This window comes from Nothoprocta perdicaria, unplaced genomic scaffold (assembly GCF_003342845.1).
Source record: "Nothoprocta perdicaria isolate Ctin4 unplaced genomic scaffold, notPer1 scaffold_22, whole genome shotgun sequence".
Lineage (NCBI taxonomy): Eukaryota > Metazoa > Chordata > Aves > Tinamiformes > Tinamidae > Nothoprocta > Nothoprocta perdicaria.
Window position 1 is genome coordinate 1,136,928 of NW_020455415.1, and position 18,905 is coordinate 1,155,832.

General features: G+C 48.1%; 1 protein-coding gene across 4 annotated transcripts in view; it reads right to left on the reverse strand.

Annotated features, from left to right (window-relative positions):
- Positions 1 to 4,819: 4,819 nt before the first annotated feature.
- The window catches only part of MBNL3 (muscleblind like splicing regulator 3), a 55,134-nt gene continuing 41,048 nt past the window's right edge, over positions 4,820 to 18,905 (reverse strand). For 2 of the 4 annotated variants that reach the window (XR_003249336.1, XR_003249335.1), the window contains 2 exons: positions 14,473 to 14,546; positions 4,820 to 11,934 (listed from right to left, as the gene is read on the reverse strand). Coding sequence is in view for 2 of the 4 variants with exons in the window: in XM_026039087.1 (XP_025894872.1) it covers positions 14,490 to 14,546; positions 15,993 to 16,087 (152 nt within the window). In the remaining 2 variants the exon portion in view is untranslated. Of the gene's footprint in view, positions 11,935 to 14,472; positions 14,547 to 15,992; positions 16,088 to 18,905 lie in introns of all 4 variants that reach the window. The other 2 variants (XM_026039087.1, XM_026039088.1) reach the window with 2 other exon arrangements.

Sequence of the window (18,905 nt, forward strand, 5' to 3'; positions counted from 1 at the left end):
AGGGGAGACCCCCCTGATGAAGGGAGACCCCCATGGTGAGGGGACATCCAGCCACTGAGGGGACATGTCCATGGGACCAGTGAGGGGAGACCCCCGTGGTGAGGGGAGACCCCCATGGTGAGGGGACATCCAGCCACTGAGGGGACATGTCCATGGGACCAGTGAGGGGAGACCCCCATGGTGAGGGGAGACCCCCATGGTGAGGGGACATCCAGCCACTGAGGGGACATGTCCATGGGACCAGTGAGGGGAGACCCCCGTGGTGAGGGGAGACCCCCGTGGTGAGGGGACATCCAGCCACTGAGGGACATCTGCTAACGGAGGGGACATCTCCATGGGGCCCAGCAAAGGGCATATCCCCACGCAGGGGACATGTCCCCGGCAAGGAGATGTCCTCCTGGGTGGCTCTGCCCTGGGATTCCCGGGTGGTTCTGGGAATGGTTGGTTCCGGAGCTGCTCCGGTTCTGTTGTTCAATGTATTAGAACCGAGTCCCCACCACTACTGCGGCGCTTCCCGTTCCAGAGCAAGAGTAAACCAAGGCAGCGTGAGAGGCCACAAAATGGTGTCAGGGGCTTCTAAACAGCGAGGAGCTTAACTACACTTGTCTGCAAATAAAAGAGTTAGGAGGAATAAAACCTCTCCCATTGCTGTTTCCAAACTGGGTTCTTCCTTTATCTAAATCACTCTGAATCACAGCACAGGTTCTAGAACCACCGTTGCCCTTAGGCTCCCACTCAACCAAAAACGCCTTTGCTCCGGATCTGCTCCACTTTGCTCGGAGCCGCCAGCGGGAAGAGGCTCCCGGGAGCAGCGAGGGCTGCGCGGGCCTCCCGTGTCCCCGTGTCYCGGCGAGCGCTCAGCAGACGCCAGATGTCAGTGCGGGACCGAGGAGCCGGGCGGGAGCCGCGGGGCGGCTGCAACGACCTCCCGTTAAACAGTGCCCGTTTGCATGGGCACTGTCGGGCAAAACGCTCTCCCGGCCTTCACTGAATTCCTGTGTTGTTGAATTTCCCCCTGTTGATTCCAGGACGCGACTTAAAACATTGGATAACCCGCTTCTTTTTAAAGCAAAAGGCCCAGTTCTTCAGAACGTAACTGCTTTCACTAAGCTTTCCCTTTAGGAGATGCAGCCCTCTAGCACGATTGCATTTCGTCGGGGTGTGAGGCAGCTGCTTGCCACGTTCTGCAGAAATCCCGCGGATATTTGTGGTATTTGGGGTTGTCCCCATCCTGTCCCCCCATATCTCTGGCTCGATCCCAGGCACAAAGCAGAATCAGACCATGGAGGCCCAATGTCTTCCTAAGAGGCGCTTGAAGTGCCATAAAGGCGTCTCTGCCTGTGGTTTTATCCAAAAGCCACATTATTTTCTTCCCTTTCAATGCATGAGGGAATTACGTCCGTGCTGGGGAAGGACTCGGAGGGGACTCTGAGCTGCCAGAACAAACCTCAGRTAAGTCCCACCGAGCCTGAGTCACTCGACTTTATTGCACATAAGTAACGGCGCTTTCCTCCCTCCTTTGCCTCCGAAATTGCCTTRTCAAGTGAGTTTTTGGCGCGAGGCAGCCGTGCGTGGATGGAAGATGTTCATGTGGCTGGTGAATCAGCTTGGAAACGTTAAAAGGTGCCTCYTAACCCGGCCCTCTCATAAATCAGGAGCAGTTGCAGGGCACCTGAAGCACCGAGGCCGGGCGCTTGCCGAGCAGCTTCCAGGCTAATTTTAACCGTGACAATAAGTGATGGTGACAAACGGGGCAGGAGGGAGAACGGGGGAAAGGGAGGATGAGGGTTGCAATAATAAGATTACATGGTCGCTTAGGCTCGCCCTGCGCCTGCCTTTGTGGCACTGCTGCTCCATTGTGTTCCCAAGGGTGGAGGAAGGACGGACACGGAGCAGGGCGAAGAGCACAGCCCGTGGCGGGACAAACCGGAGTGAAACCCAGCAGTTTTGCTGCAATTGGGCTTTTCTGGGAGCAGATCCCTGCGCGTTGTCCCCTTCTCCCTGCGTCTGTGCGGCCATCCCGACGGCTGCGCCAGCCTGCAGCAGTAGAAACCCAATAGAAACCCAGTTCTTATGAAATTACCCTGCAAAGACGCAGGGTTCGTGCACAGACRGCACAGGAGAGGGCAGGAATAACCAAAATCCCTGTCGTGTCCGGAGAGACCCTGCCCAGAGCCGCTTCCCGCACTGGAATTAGTGCCTGGCTCCTGGATGCCAGCACGGCACAGCTATAAGCCAGGCTCTTTTCCTGCCAGGGCGACGACAGCAAACGCTGAGCGAAGGCGACCGGGTTGATGCCCACCAGGATTTCACCCTCACCCTGGGTGCGTAATGGGCACAAACGTCTGCAAGGGGCTGATTCTGCTGATTCTCATGGCATTTAGTAGGAGCCGTGGGGCAGGACCCGGCTCCGAGCACACGACACCGTCAAAACGTGAGCTGTTCTTAGGCGCTGGACGTGTCCCCTGGCCGAGGCTCCTCATTCGGGGCGTTTCGGGCTGCATCCCTGCGGAGACGCTTCTCTTTGGCAGCTTCTGCCCRCGTGGAGGTGACTCAGAGCCCCGAAATTCCTTACTCTGGCCATATGCCGCCTTGCGGATACTGTTCTGGTCGCCCTGTCCTAGTCTCCTGCAGGAGCAGCATCTCCCGCTGGGATTCGCTGCCTCCRGATACGTCTCCCAGGGAGGATGAGGATGGTGCATGGAGGAAAAGTGCTGCACGGGCTGCTCCTCCGCCCGCGCTCCCGGACATGGAGCGCTCTCCTTATCGCCCTTCATGGTCCGAGCTAATACGAGCCATAACGAAGGGCACCTTGTTATTTAACACCCTGGTGAAACGAAGGGTTTTGGTGAGATTCCAGATCTCCTTAAAATTCCAGTGCATTTCCCATCTTCATGATGTTCCCACAGCAACTGCAACTCAAATGCTACAGAACGGCGCAAACCTGCGCTCAAGAGGCAGYGACAAAATGAACCCAGTGACAAAATGAACCCGTTGACAATGAATGAAACTCCCTGCTTTATTCCCACTGCAGACAGAGAGAAAAATGCCAAGTTSAACCCAAACAGGACCTTAAGACTTCAATATTTCATTGACTTTCATTCACCAAAGTCTCCTTTGGTCCATGACTTGGAGCTGCCGTCTCCTTGCAGCAAGGGACAGGCGCTCGGGAATCGCTCCCGGTCTCTGATCCAGACCATTAGYGCTGCTGTGACGGCCGCTCTGCCGCCCCGGTGCCACCGTGTGTCCCCACMATGTCCCCCGGTGCCACCGCGTGTCCCCAGAACGGGGGAGCAGCCCCAGCTCTGGCTGTGGGGGACGGAAGCAGCAGATCCGGACCAAGGAGCAGAGCTCCATGCATGTCCCCTGCCTCCTGCTTCCCTTTTCTCCCCACTATTTAATCCCGTGCCAAATTCTTTCCATTTTCTTAATATTCTACAGGTCTCCATTTTTTTTTTGTTTGTAATTCTGCAGCATTTCGRGCCCTTCTGCACTCAACCCTTGTGCTTTGTGCCAGGCTGCCGTGTCCCCATCATTTACACGCGGGTTCTGCGCACGCTGTGCCTGCTCGACACGCGTTTTCCTGCATTCCCTCCCAAGGAAACGGCCCTCCGCGGTGAATGCCAGGGATCCTGTGGCAGGAGCGGAGGCAGCGGCTCCGGCACCGCTGGGACGGGGTGCTCGGTGGCTCTGCTCCGCGCTGGGGTGCAGGACGGGTCACAGTGGAGGGAGAAGGGCGATTTCCTTTGGCGTTTCCAGCTTCCTTGGAGCTCCTTGGATACTAACGCTCCTCGTATCCACAGGGAAGAGCCGATCCGGGGGATTCTTCCTCGCCACGGAGCAGCCCTGGCTCTGTAGCCGTCTGGCAGCGAATGCCCATCCCGCTGCCGGCACCCAGTACGGAGCCGCATCCCTCATGCTGGATCCATCCACRTCCGGGGCGGGATCCAGCCGGATCGGCGGCATTCCAGCAGCCACGGCAGCGGGTGCCTTTCCTTGGGAGTTCCTCAGCAGCCTGGAGCACCGTGATCCATTTATCCACCTTTTCCCCCAGGACTCTGCCAAAGGGCCRTTTTGGTGCCTTGGGACACTCGGAACAACCTTGGGCACAGGAGCTGGAAGAGGAAAAGCTGGAACTCGGTGCCTCCGAGTTCGTTGCTTTATTCTTTATGTCTCTCCGAAGGCGCTGCCGCGTTGCAAGGAAAAATGTGGGAAAACCCGGCCCAAAGGAACTGCACGTGGGTCAGCGGGGCCGGGCACAAGAGAAACCAAATGGCAGCGTCTGCAAAGTTGCACTTTTATTCCTCTAAAATACAAATTTCCTTCTTGCGTTAGTAACTAGGATACGACAGGGCCAACGCCTCCGGTGAAAAGGAAGTGCTGGCTACAGAATTCAAAATACTGAAGGTGTTTTCTGGAAAGAAATTTATTCTGTTGTTCTACACTTTAGATATAACATTGAATCAAATTCATTAGTTATTATATTTTTTTTTTACATCAGAACTTTTAAAGATCGGGACTAATAAACCGGAACTCGAAAAGTTTTTAAAGTAGACTCCTATTAATGTGTAGATATGGATCCATAAAAAACATAACCAAGAATTTTATACACTTTATTAAAAGATCCAAAAATAAACAATAACAATATAGAAGTAACATACTAAAATGAGTAGCATTATGCACATTTCTAAAGCACGTACAAGCACTACAGCAATATAACGTGGCAAAAAGAAAAATAAATTCAAAGCGTACACCCTGTTGGTAGCAGTTGAGGGAATGAACTATTATGTTACAGAACTGAAATATTGCATCAACCTAAGCCTGTCTGGATCTGATGACATTTTAATTTCTTACAATTCCACAGGGCTAACTGTAATCTTGTGTATATATTCTAAACTATATGATTAAATTGATACCTAATGTTTCCCTTACTTTGTTTTACCAGAAATGTCTATGAAAAGAAGAATGTGTTTCAAATATCTACTTTACACAGTACAGTATTAATGTTTTTATATAGTTAATAATTGACAATTTAGGAGAACAATCTTTTTTTTTTTCTTTTTTTTTTTTTTTTTTTGATTTCAGTGATTGCCTAAAATACATTTCTCTATTTATAAAAAAAAAATAAAAGAACAGTGATCTACTGTCAGGTGAAATAATAATGGGTGCAGGGAGTTTTGTTTCATTTTCATGATTTCCAAAGAAAATATAATTAAAACAAAGCTAATTGGAAAGAAAAAAAAAGCAATCCCATAATCCAATCTAAGAATGGTCTTATCATCCCCTCATCTGCTAGGATACAAAAGCCATGGCAACAAAATCATTTGGCTTCCACCACTATCAAATAGCATCTGTGTACAGTAATAAAGAACTGGAACCTTGTAATTCGGTGTCAGGTAATTCTCTCTGTTGTGTGTTTGGAAAAAAAGAACTTTTATTTAATAGGTGTGTTATTTTTGCATGTTTAAGTGTCTCCTTTGAGAAGCATACTGAGTTATTTTTGATGATAGAAGACGACAGTCAAGGTCACTAGCAGAGATTTCAGCAGCGAGGTCCCCTCCGCATTCCCACCCCAACGCAAGGAAGTTTCACCAGCTACGATTCATTCCACATAGTGCAAAATATTTTCCTCTYGTCATCCTATGGATGTAAATGAGCTTGATTATGAAAAATGAACATAGTTAATGGCAGCCTTAACGGCAAAGTGGCTAGAACTAGCTAATTAGTTAATATTAAATGTATTTAAAGCAGCCCCAGCGCTGCTGGGGGGTTTAGCTCCGCACCAGGAGGGGTTGGGACCTGCCTGGCTGCAAAACCAGCCGCCTTTTGGAAGCAAATCCGGTGGTTTAAGCTCTGTAGAAAGGTACTAATTCCCACGGAAGCTARAGGGGTCGGCACAGACCCCCTCGCTCCTCCACAACCCGCCAGCACCGCGGAGCCCTGGAGCAGAACCCACGGCAAGAGCGGGGAGCGAAGCTGAGACCCGGGCCCGTTTCTGCTGTGGGTGGCACAGCACCTCCTGGAAGTTTCAGTTTCAGCACCTCCTGACCAGTTTCCTCCTGGAAACTCCCAGTCCTTGCCGTTAAAGCGAGGGGACGCAGAGCCCCGCGGTGCCCAGCCGGTCCCTAGCCTGGTTTGTTGGGAAGATGCTCCACAAGCGCCGTCCTCGCACGGCTCCAGCTGCTGCCAGCTGTGACCGCTGGGGACAGAGCTGGGGATACCCTTGGGGACAGAGCTGGGGACACCCCTGGGGACAGAGCTGGGGATACCCTTGGGGACAGAGCTGGGGATACCCTTGGGGACACAGGCGGCTGGGAGACCATCGTGCAGCTACGCGCGGCTCGGAGGGCACACAGGGACCAGGCCCTGCGGCTCCCTGCTCCGCTCCCAGCAGCTGGAAACGCTCCGGCCACAGCTGGAGCTATCGGAAGTTTGGGAAGGTGGAATAGGGGGTGATGCTGGCTGCTCCGTCCGCCCGTCCCACATCCTGCTCGTCCTCTGGAGCCAGCTGGGGATCCAGTTCGGTCCGGGAGGAGAAAGAGGAGGGCAGAGCTCCTCAAGGCAGGGAAAGCCGGGCCTGGTGCTTGCTCTCCCGCCTGGTTAAGCCCAAGTAGACGCCAACCTGCTCCACCAAACGCTTCCTGCTGGAAACATAGGGAGGAGGTTGGGAAAGGTGTCTATGCCACCAGTGACATCGTGGGCCTCGGAGGAACCACAGAGAAAATTTCTTACCAAAAACGTGACCTAGGGTGTGCTTAGAAACGCAGGGTGACCGAAAAACAATAGAAATAATAACAATAAAACCCCCAAACCACAATCGAAATCTTTGCTAGTGACCTTACTAATTAATTAAGCACTGTTCCCCATTTCTCCGTGCTGCAGGTTGGAGCTGACCTGTTATCAGTCTGCTGTATAATAAGCTATGGCAAACTACAAAGCTTTTACAACAGCAAAGCAACATCATGCTTTCAGATAAGTTTTATAGCAAAAAACTCCTCCTTTTCAAAGCCTTAGTAATACCTATCTCTTTTACAAACTTTTCCTGTATTATTACAGACTTTTTATATTCAAAATAAGTTCCAAGGATTTCTTTCGTGGACTATGTACATAAGTGCAAAAAAGGTGTGTCTCACACATTCGTACACTAACTGAATCAGTTTAACTGCAGCATATTTGTATCTTCAACACTGTTAAGGGGTCATTCCACAATATTTTTTTTTCTTATGTACAGTTTTTGCTAATATAAATTAGTATTAAAATAGTTACATGTTTAATTACTTAGCCCTGATCGTAACGTAATCGTGTGTTTGATTGCAGGAAAATAAAAAAAAAATAGAAATAAAAATGAATTGCAAGCAGAGCTACAGTGCTGAAACGGATCGATTCGGAATTCCCACAATGTGAATGGATGTGAGAGGGAAGGGAGAGCAGTCGCTACGTCGTGGATGCAGGTCGCCGTGTTTTCCAAGTCAAAATACTGTGGAATAACCCTTGCCACACAACAATTTCTACAAGCTATAAAACCTGACTCTAAATCCATGTGTTGTAAACTTCTTGACTGAAAAAGTGACGTAAAGACACAAATTTCAGCGTTCACATGGGACTTTGGGATTTTAAAAATATTCAATCATATCTTTATCTGACAGTATCGAACTGTACCTTTAACAAGCTCATACTGTTACACATCACTTTTAATTTACATGTGAAAATTTCACAAATAATGTATACAAAGGTAGCCATGTTGTAGTTTTGTTGCCATAGCAACAACAACTTAATATAATTAGTTAACAATGAATCTATCATTGTAGGAGTTACATACAAAGTTAATTTTGTTCTTAAACTGTAAACTATACAAACTAGTTATGGACTGTATTCTATACCTTACCATGCTTCAGTGTTGGTTTAGAATATAACTAAATGGGTTGAGTACATGTAGTAAAAAGTTTAAGCTTTCTCTAACTCTCCTTCAAAATTAAATTCATTAGTTACTAAAGATATCAAAAAAGCAATAATGAAGACCTTAAAAACTAATGGTAAAGAAATGAGAATATATGACATGAATTAATGCGTTGTAGCCTAGTAACAACGTGTTGTAGCTATATTTACATTTGGATTAGGCTATCAACTATTTTTTTTTAAAGTTATTACAGTCTTTAACATACAGTATATACTCTAAGGCCTTCAACAGGCACGTGGTAAAATCAGGTCAATATCAAACTAAATCCATTCAACAGGAATGGGAAATTAGATTTTCCTCATAAATTTCACCTTTTTCAATTTGCATGTGTGTGAAATGTACAAGGGATTCCGAGAAGAAAAAAAAAACCCAACGAGGACTCCGGTTTCGCCACGGATCCGTGGGCGAGCGCGTCCTGGAGCCGCCCCAGGGTGCGGGCGAGGAGCCGGGATGGGGATGCAGGAGCCGGCGCATCCCGCGGGATGCGGGCGCCTGCGGATGCGCCGGCTCCGGGGGACAAAGGCCCCGAGGGCAGCACGGGACGACGCTTACGGCAGGGAGCAAAGTGCGTCAGAGGGTCCAGGACCGGGGCTGGCCGGGGAGGTAACGATTTCTAGAACACCACGATGCAAAAAAAAATATATAGAGTCAAAAATCTCCAACTAAAAAACACGGTTGATTGTGAAATCAGGTTCCAAATTACTAAAAACACTGTATTTAACAAAAATAATCTTAATAGTTTTGTGAATCCATTTTATTTTAAATCCCTCTTTTATTGTCTGCTTATGTTACAGCTTAATGGTAGTATTTTCTTATTGAAACTACTAACAACCTTTTTTTTTTTTCTTTTTTTTCTGTGAAAATGATCAATCTCAGCTTTCATTTTCCCTCTGCATGACCCGTTTTATCCAAGTTTCAGCATTTCTTGCATATTGTTTGCATAAGGCTGAGAGAAATGGACAAAGAGAAATAACTTTGGATAAATAAAAAATATAGGTTCATGGAAAGTGGGAAGCTTATAAAAATGTCACTAAAATTATATTGATTTAAACAAACTTACATACATCTCTTGTCAAATAAAGGATGATATTCATGCTTTTATGACATTTGTTTAGAGTCACTAACTAGCTTGGTGACTTTGTAATAGTCTATTTAGGAGATTTATAGTCTGACGACTGATTTTTTTTTTCTTTCTTGAACAAAGAAAATTAGAGCAAGTCATTGCACAACTAGTTTAAATAGTGCTACCTCAAAATGGCATTTTTTTGCCGAGATTGTTTTGAATTTGGTGAAGTTTAGTGCTTCAAGCTTTTCTTTCCTTAAACTCATTTACAAATTAACGCTAAATTTGCCAGCAATATAAAAACTGTTGTGGCACCTAATATAACTACCCTGAACATCCCTCATTGGACCTCTTTAATAAAAAATAATCCTTAAATGCTTTTTTTTTCAGTGCTTTAAATGTGACGTGAAAACAGTTGTATTCTAGGTTTACATTCTATGCACATCTATGCCAGATGTTTAAGTAGATAAATAAAATAGGAGGTTACATCRAAGTGTCAAGATATACAAAAATCCATTTAGCACTGAAAAAAGTTCCAACCTCCTTTAACTCATAAAGCCATACAAGCTTGAATGCATCCTTTCTGGCTTAAGAAGATCAGCTCTGTTCTTTGTTGAGGCACTGGCACAGGTTGTGCAAAACCCATTTTGATACACAAATAATTTCAAACAGGAAGTACTCAAATCCACTTTTTTTTTTTTTTTTTCCACTAACAATGTTATGGTTTTGGGAAACAGAAACTCAGTGGTTAAAAGAACAGGGATGCAGTAGCCAATATCTATGAGAGCCATCGATTTCAGGCCACACTGTCTGCTTCTGATGGCTGCCAAACAGCTACGGACGCAAGAGACTTGTCACAACGGGAGGCKCATGAGTGACTGTTGTGGGGGGTATTTTCCCTCTCTCAGCATTTGGTTCAGAGCCTGMTGAAATGAATGGAAAGATTTCTACTGGCCCAAGGTTTTTCTGAACTGGTCTCGTCCAAGGTTCTTGCTCATGAAGAAATCTCCACAGCAGCTGGTCACAGCCTGGGTTTGGGGCACACCACCTCCAGGCCCCTCTATCGCTCGTGGCCCATATAAATACATTTCTAGCAATGTATCTGCACTCACGCTGGAGGAGAGGGGGCAAGGAAAGTCTCTAGCCAAAGCCTTGGAAGTTTGAAAGGAAAACATGATCTGGTTGTCGGAATTTGCAGCCCACAGGACCACGGTGAGCTGAGGGTGCAGAGCCTCTGGACACCAGGAACGTGCCTCCTGTTTGGTTTTAATAATGATTCTCTTTTGCCAAGCAGTTTCTCTGAAGTTCACAGATTTACAGGAACAAATCCATCTCTTCCACAGTGCCAATGACAGAGAGCTACGATAGGGATGAATTTGGTGTGTCCTCCAATCAAACATACTGTGTAGCCAGGCTGTTCAGCAACGCAGCATAATGACGGGCTGGAAATCATTTCATTCACGTGCATGAAAAAAGGAGGTGTTGAGAACTAGCCCTTGTTGTGCGACAAACATTGCTCTTGATCAAGTAGAAGATGCCACAACACATCCACTGACCTACAGGAACTCCATTAAAAAGAACATCCTCGTACGGCAGAGCGCTTCAGTTTAGATTTGCTGCCTTTGCTTGTTACTCCTTTTGCTTGCGCTAACGGGCCAGAGGTCTTGGGAAATATCACCAGCTTAAGGAAAATGGTGAGTAAATTATTGGTRCCCGCTGATGAAATGTGGAGACGAGCCACATCTCAGGCTGAAATGCTGCAGGATGCCTGGGGAAGACAAGGCCACCTGCACACTACCACCCGGCTTGGGCAAAGCCACGGTTAGGGACCTAATCCGGCTGTGTGTTTTGCAGCTAACAGTTGGTGCTTGTTCCTCTCCAATGCAAAATCATCTTTGCCCCAATGAAGCTCTCTCATTTATCCATCTATTTTTTGTTTTTTTTTTTTGGACTGCACCATGAGAATAGCAAGAAAGATTGTGCGCCATTTGCAGCTGAGAATGCACTTCAATGTACAACAGAACTGCAGAAATCCCTGATGATTTCCGCAGTCTGAGCAAATCCTTCCTGTCACCTTACTTTTCACTGAGTGCAGCTTGTGGTTTTTGTTGTCTACATTTCCAGAATCAGCTCACTGCGTTTAAAAAAAGTACCCTGAACTGGACTAAAATGACAACTGTCCTTTCCTGTCATTTGTACGAAATTTTGGAGACTCTACCTGAAGGCAAATTTTACATGATAAAAGGAGCATTTAACACAACAACTGCAGCTGACATGAACAGCAAAATCTAGAAAAGGGCAGAACATTCTTATGTCGTGTTTTTCAAGCACATAATTCCTGTTTCCCACAATAACATTTTTAGTAAAAAAACAAAATCCCATAAAACCTACAGTATATGAAAACTTAAGACATAACAATAATGAAAAAATGGTATTGAGTATACTTGATAATGATGTACACTTTAAAACAAATCAATAGACTATGATGTAAACAAAACAGTAAGATAACACTTTAAAAACAAGACAAACATTTATCCATCGATAGTATACAGTAAACCAACAGTCCGCTGTGCAGATGCACTTATCAGGATGGTAGTCATAAAATGATTAAGTGTGTTAAAGTAATGTGTTATAAAAGTCTATTATAATTTCCTACTTGTATATTTCATATAACAGAGCGCTGTTTGTTAATTGTTTCTATAGTGCTTTTTTTTTCTTTTTTTTTTTCTTTTTTTTTTTTGACATTCCCATTGATCAGTTTTTGGTTAACATGTAGGCTGCAACAGGCTTACTGTAGAGGTGGTGGAGAACGATAGAGGGAGGAGGGGGTATATACAGAAAGGCCATGCGCAGCTTCCCACCAAGAAGTCCTGGTGCTCCATAATTTTACTGTTCAGAATTTCAATATGGTCGGCTGGAGGGGAGAGAAAAAACAACAACAAAAGAAAGAGTAAGAAACAGGAGGAGTTTTTCTTTACATAAAAGTCATTCTATTAAGATCTGTCTTCACGGTATTGCCCAAGAGGTTTCCTGCGGGTTGCAGACAGTCAACATTTTATTCCCTTATTTTTGTGACTTAAGAGTGAAAATGCTAATAAGCAACTTGGCATTCTCTTTAATCTGCACTTAYGACTTTCCATTTCCAGTGCTTTTAACACACAGGGATGCAACACATTGCGAAATAGGGAGGTGGGCGACTAATAGTCTCATTTTGGAGACAAGATGGCAGGTGGGGAATGAATAATCGGTGTCCCTGCTTGAGCAGGGGGGTTGGACTAGATGATCTCTAGAGGTCCCTCTTCCAACCTTAACCATTCTGTGATTTTGTGATAACAAAGAGGGACAAGGAATCCCTAACTGCTGTAGCTTCCAAACCCCTCAACAATAGCCAAAGATATTCACTTTAATGTGCCATGCTGAAAGAGTCAAGAGCCAAAGGCAACTCAGGCCCAGAGATGAGACACAGACACAGAAATCCTGTGCTCAAGTGACCTCCTCCTGGGAGCAAGTCACCTCTCCTGGCATTGCTTTTAAAATCCACCTTTGAATGTGACAGTGTTCTAGCCGCCTGAAGGGCWGGGTCACACAGCACTTTGCCAGCCACAGGGGAAAAAGAACATCTGCCARAGCTACAAGTGCTTTTATAACTGAGCTCCCACTCACGTCTGTTTGGGGAATTTGCCCTCCAGCACTGCAGAACGCTGACCAAGGCCCTTACCTGGCAAAACCCTTCAGCACATGCACAACTTCCCACCCTCAGGTGGTAATATGAAACGATGCAGAAACCTGGCAGGTTTCTGGCTTGTAATTTAGGCACCAGCCTCAAGGGTAACAACCTGGGACTGAGAGCTGAGCACAAAGGCTCCTGCATGGACATGGATGGTTCTGCAAGTGCTGTGGAAGCTGTAGGAAAAGACCCCATTCTGCTAGTGTGCAGAGGTGACATGTCCTGCAGYTGCGAGGCGTGGAGAGGACCTGGGGTGCTGGATCACGCACATGGGTGGGATGTGGGTTGGGTTTCCCACCCAAAGAACAGGTTCACTACCCAACCCAGAGGCTCTCCATGCTCAGCAGCCTAAGCCCCAAGAAATCCCATCAAATTCAAACTTGCCCTACTTGTTTCAGACAAGGGACTTTCATTCCTCAATAGGACTGACGATGCATTATTTGGACAGACTGCTCTGCTCCCTGCTTCTAGAAGAATTATACGGTTCCATGGAATTTCCTTGCCTTCTCTCAGATTACTAACTACTGACTTGCATAAAAGCAAAAAGAATTAAGAAAATAAGAAGTTTCCCTAAATAAATGCTGGAAACAAAGACCTCAAAAATAGGTTCTTTCAATGGAAATCACCCTCCTTTTGGGTGGAACAGACTGGTTTGCATGTGGTGCAGGAATGGTTCAACATGTCAGGTGTCATCACRTCTGATGTTTAGGAGAGTAGCATGCAGGACACTGCAGAGTATTTTTGCTAGCAGGGATAGTTCAGCGTTCACCTCTATACCAACTGGGATACATTTGGCAGGTCATATAAATAGAGGACAGTTTATTTAGGTCAGAAGAAATAAGGGGCACCACCAACATGAGTAACTTCTGTCTATTGCTAAAGACATAATTAGAGAACTGCCTGCCAAATTTATTTCCAGCATTTCAGTGGTTGCCTGTAATCCATGACCTAAGGGGGATACGGACTGAGTATCTGTATATATTAAATGGTCTGCACTGGGAAAGTCTGGTGCCCTCCTGCTGAGTAAGCTCAACTGTTCTGAGGCTCTTGGGGTTAAAATACAGCAGCAAATTGAAATCCCAAKGGATTTTCTCTCACAAACATTAGCTAACATTTACGAATAGAAGCAACAGAAAAAAGACAGTGTTGCTCAGGCTGTAATACTGTGTAATGCTGTGTCTGTAATACTGAATACTGTAATACTGTGTCAATTTCTTTTTTAAATAAAAATAATAATAATAAAAAAGAACAAGCTTCTCTATTATCCCCCTCAGAGAAACTCAGCAATGTAAGGTAAACCAGGATCTGCAAGTGGGGTGAAAGATGTGCTGCCTGTGCCTTCATCCTGCTCTTAAAAGCATATGCAGATCTCTGTGGAAAACGGTCTCTCCCACTAGGAGCACAAATCCCAGATGCACGGGAAGGCACCTGGAGCTGCCCAGAGCCGGGGCAGTCGTAAACACAACCGTCAGACCATGGGGAGATGCAGGAAGGGAGGCTCTGAGCATCCTAAAGCAGGTATTTCAAGCACAAGGCAACACCACGTGCTGGAATGGGGTTGTTCCTACCTCTGTGGCACCTGCTGAATTTCAGTTGATTTGGCAGGAACTGGAGCCCCAGGGGGCTGCAGGGTCAGTCCCTCTGCCCAAAGGAGCACCTTTGGAGGAGACTGTGCCCTCGAGGAAAGCAACTGACCAAAGAGAGAAACAGCGAAAAGGAACTTACTGTTCTATCGGGAACTTCTACATCTGTGAAACAAACATGCTGCTACTCAGTTCATCTACTGATAACTGGGATATCTACAGTGAAAAAAAAAACAGAGAACACAACACATTAAAACATTGTCATGAGCTCATTCTGTCTTCAGTTTCAGGTTAGTAAGTACATCAGTGCCTTAGAAAACCGGATCCATTCCCAAGATGTYTCTATTTTGCCATGTTAAGTACAATGAAGTTGCATTGCTACTAAAGCCCTGTGGAGCAGCTGGTGGTTGTCCTGGGAGTTTAAACTCCATAGACAGTAGGTAGGATGGAGAAATGCCCTGAAACTAGGTGGCTGAAGGAGCAGGACTCGTGGCATCATAGAGGAACACTGCGCAGCTTTCTTCTCGTGACCGATACGAGCAGGACCTTGTCTACCTGCAAGTAACAACGAAGCAYGGAGAGAGAACAGCGATACCTCCTGCAAGCAGTAAAGCACTGCCAAGACTTACGCAGGCCACATTTCTACTGCAAGCCTTATGACCTTGGGCTAGCTTGTTCTCCAACCTGAGAAATGACTGCCCTTCAGCACTGCTAACAGTGTCCCTGGGAAGAAAATGACACCCGGTTTTCTTTGCAATCACCTCTGAACTCGAGAGCGTGACGAAGAGCTAGATAAAAATGCAAAAATAGTATTGGGGGAAAGGAAAAGTCCTTCTGTTTGAAATTTTCCTGGTCTAATTGGAAAAAAAAAAAAAGATGTGGCACACCAAATTATCGAGAAGCATCACCAGGACAGATTGTGCGTATACAGCTCAGGACTGGTGCGGAAGCAGCCATCACAACTTGGTATCCTCAGAGGGAGGTTCTGGAGAGAATTATGGCTAGGCAAACATGCAGGAAATCCTTTACACTGAAGGTAGTGCCACAACAGCACGTACTGCACATCCAGAGGAACTTCTGTAGGGATGGGTGATGGTTCTGGGATCAGTAAGCTCGAATCATCACGGTATCACCCCTGCTCCCCTCTCCTTTCTCAATTTTGGCTTTGTTTTCAGAGTCCAATCCCATGGCAGGGTCGGGGTGGGGAAGCTGCTTTGGGTTTTCACTTCCACTTTCAAGCCAGGGCAGGCCATGCCAAAATACCACGGGGAAAGATGCTCAAGGTGGTATTTGTGCTCGCGACTGAAAGCAGAAGTGCTGCGGGGCCTTGCGCGACAGCATCCTTGGGGCGTTTTACCATCTTTTTGCCTTTTTTGGTTTTGTTTTGCTTTTCCCCCTCCCGCTAGGATCGGGGCCGTTRTGGAGGAGCCGGCCGCCCATCCCGAGCACCCGCTACACCGGCCGTACCCTGCCGACCGCCCATCCCTACAGGGCTCCCGGCGGGCTGGGCGGAGGGGAGCGCGCGGCCGGGACCCCCTCCTCTCCGCACCCCTGGGGGCCGGGGCAGCTGGCGGGCCGGGCCGGGCCGGGGGGGACGCCGCGCGGGGCCGCCGTGCCCTCGAGACCTCAACACGTCAAAGAAAGCCATTGAAAGGGCCAAACCTGATTGGCGGTAGCTGTTGCAGCGAAGGGGACGCTGGTGGCAGGAGTTGTTGCTGCAGACACAGTGGTGGGCGTAGCACCGTGCATCATGGGCACTTTTTTTCGGAAGGGAACCATGGAAGCGACATACGGGAGGGTGGAGCGGTTATGTAACCATGGCAACATGTGGTGGATTTTTGGGGGCGTGGCAGGAATCGCAGCAACAAGCCATGTGACATCGTCATGAAGGATACATCGGGGCGCAGCATGCAATCACAGTGCAAAGCAAGACAGCGTTGGGAAAAAAAATAAACAAGAGAGAAGGGGAGAAGCCAATTACAATTGTAATTAAGGAAAAAACCAAAACATTCTCAACACTTAGTACATTTATAAGCAGAACAATGATGTATTAGACTCCGCGGGCCAGATTTCCAAGGGGGAAGGGAGAGGGGAGCGGGGCGGGCGTGCTAGCAGAAGCCCACGGCAGCTCGCACCCGTGGGGAGTTAGAGGCAGCCAGYGCATGGTGCTTGCTTTGTGGCGGGGACAGGACGGGGTTTTGGCAAGCGCGCCGGCCCACCCAGCCCCGCAGGGAAGCACCTTGGCAGGAGAGGCTCTGGGCACGGCTGGGATCTGGCCGGGCAAGGCGGCTCCCGCGGCTGCGGCGTCCCCCGGCGCAGGGGTTCGCTCGGCCTTCCCCTACACAGGGCTTGTGCTCGGCGCGGGGCGGGTGGCGCCACGAAGGGGCGGCCGACAGCCCCAGCGCCCTCCGTTTGATTCCTTTCTGCCATGTAGTCCTACAGGATTCGGCAAAATTGTCCCCCCAACCCGCTGCGCCTCCATGGGGATAYGGAAGAGGAAGAAGTGCGTTGATTCGGTCGCGACTCCACTGTGGTGGGAAGAGCACCCAAAATGGCGCTCGGGCAGCGGTTCGAATGGGGAAGCACCACAGGCTGGGCCGCTGCCCCCCGCCGCGGGTCCCACTGTGGCCACCAGGCTCCGAGCAGGCAGGCTGTGTCCCCTGCGAGCAGGACCTGCCCTGGAGGCCTCGGCCGCCTCAGCGTCCCTCTCKCCCTCACGCTATGGCCTGCGCTGGGGGCTCCTGCTCGTGCACGGACCTGCCCTTCCAGYACAACGGGCTCCTCCCTAGGACTCACAGTCACGACACGCTCTCCATACTGGCCCTTGGTGCAGGCCGTGCTGGGGACCACGGGTGTCTTGGCACCGTGTCCTCAGCAGGGCGAGACCCCAAGGAGGGAGGCTCCCAAGGATCGCTCCCTTGCCTGTAGCCACCCATTTCTCCTGGCCAGAGGGAGCCAGGAGAGGGCTGGCAGGTGGTTCTTAGAGCTGATGGCCCCACCTAGGTCCTTGTCCAAGGGATGGAGGGGGAACCAGCTGGGAACCCCACCAGTCACACCTGGCCAGCTGTGCCCCCGCCCTGAGATCACTGGAGTCAACTGTCATGTCCCAAAGAAAAATGCCCGAGGCCCAGAGACATGGGGATGTCCTGAGGCACCAGAGTTCACCAGACCTGGCTGCCCGGCCACGCTCAGAGCTGCCGTCTGCAGAGATGATCACAGGGTTCAACAGAGGGGTTGTCGTTACCACAACCGCAAAAGCCGTTACCTCTGCTGTTGCCGCCATAGTGGTCACTCTTGGGTGGAAAAATCACTCCATAGGGACAGAGGAGTTTGACAGCAGAGCACTTAGCTATTTCTGCACTTTGCTCCCCAAYGGCTCTGTGAAAGCTCTGCATCTTTCCCGGACCACTGCTCCTGCCGCCCTCGCTCCGTGTGGAKCGGGTACACTCTGCCACACTCGTAGCCTTGCGGAGTCCCGGCTCGAGGACAAGGGCTCAGCGCTCACCATGCTGCTGTGCCAGCAGCTCCARAGCAAACGGTCCCCAGAGTCCCCCAGGTTCCCCGTAAGAACTAGAGCCTGAGCTCGAGCCCATCGGCTTCCTGCAGTGGCTGGGACACTGTCCCCAGCCCTCCTGCCCCGCTGGATCCCTGGGCACACGTTGACATCTCCTTACAGGCCCTTCTCTGTGTACAACCGGTACCTCACGGACACCTTAGGATGAATCACAACTGATCCAACTGAAGCTCTGCACCTCCTGCTCTTCAAGCAGTGCCCGTTGTGGCAAAGGGGCTGACCCTACATGCATTACTTCTCAGAGCCTTCATCAAACCACTCCCTTAAAATATCCTCGGAAGGACAATGAAAAACCCAAACTCTAGCACACCCGATGCCTGATACAAAAGATTAACCAACAGGATGCTTCCACTGCTAGTTCCTTTTGCTGGATGACTTAAATAGGTTGTAAAGATATATTTAGTTGACAATTTTTTGTCCCCGCAGCAGAACTAAACAGGGGAGGGAAAATATCACCTTAGATTCTCTTATTAGTCACATGAAACACTGCACTGTACAGAAATTAAAAGGGATACAACCATTTAAGCCTCAAAGATGACAGTGAATAGACAGTCACACCACTCAGGCACCCAGGTTCTCACTGATGCATTCTATCTTGCTGTCTCTTTCAGATTAGGAAAAGTTGAGAAGTTTGTGTAGAAAAACCTACCAACGCTTGCAGTGGGTGTCATGCACAGAACTGACCCTGCACACCATGCATTGAAGCGTGGAAAGATGAACAAAAGGGAATTTCATTAGTGAAGCTTCAGTGTTAGAAATCACTTTAACTAAAAAGCAGGTATTTTCGTTGCAGCATTCAGTATTTAAGCACATGCAAAACAGGTTCTGCATATTGATACACAAATAGTTTAAACTCAGTTTTAAGAGATCATAGCAAACCAAATTAATTCTTGAATTCTTGGGTAGAGAATTTATTTCTTCTCCCACCCAGGTACTAAAAGATATCATCGAACCTACAGAACAAAATTGGGGGGGGTTGGCTTTTGGGTTTTTTTTTTTTT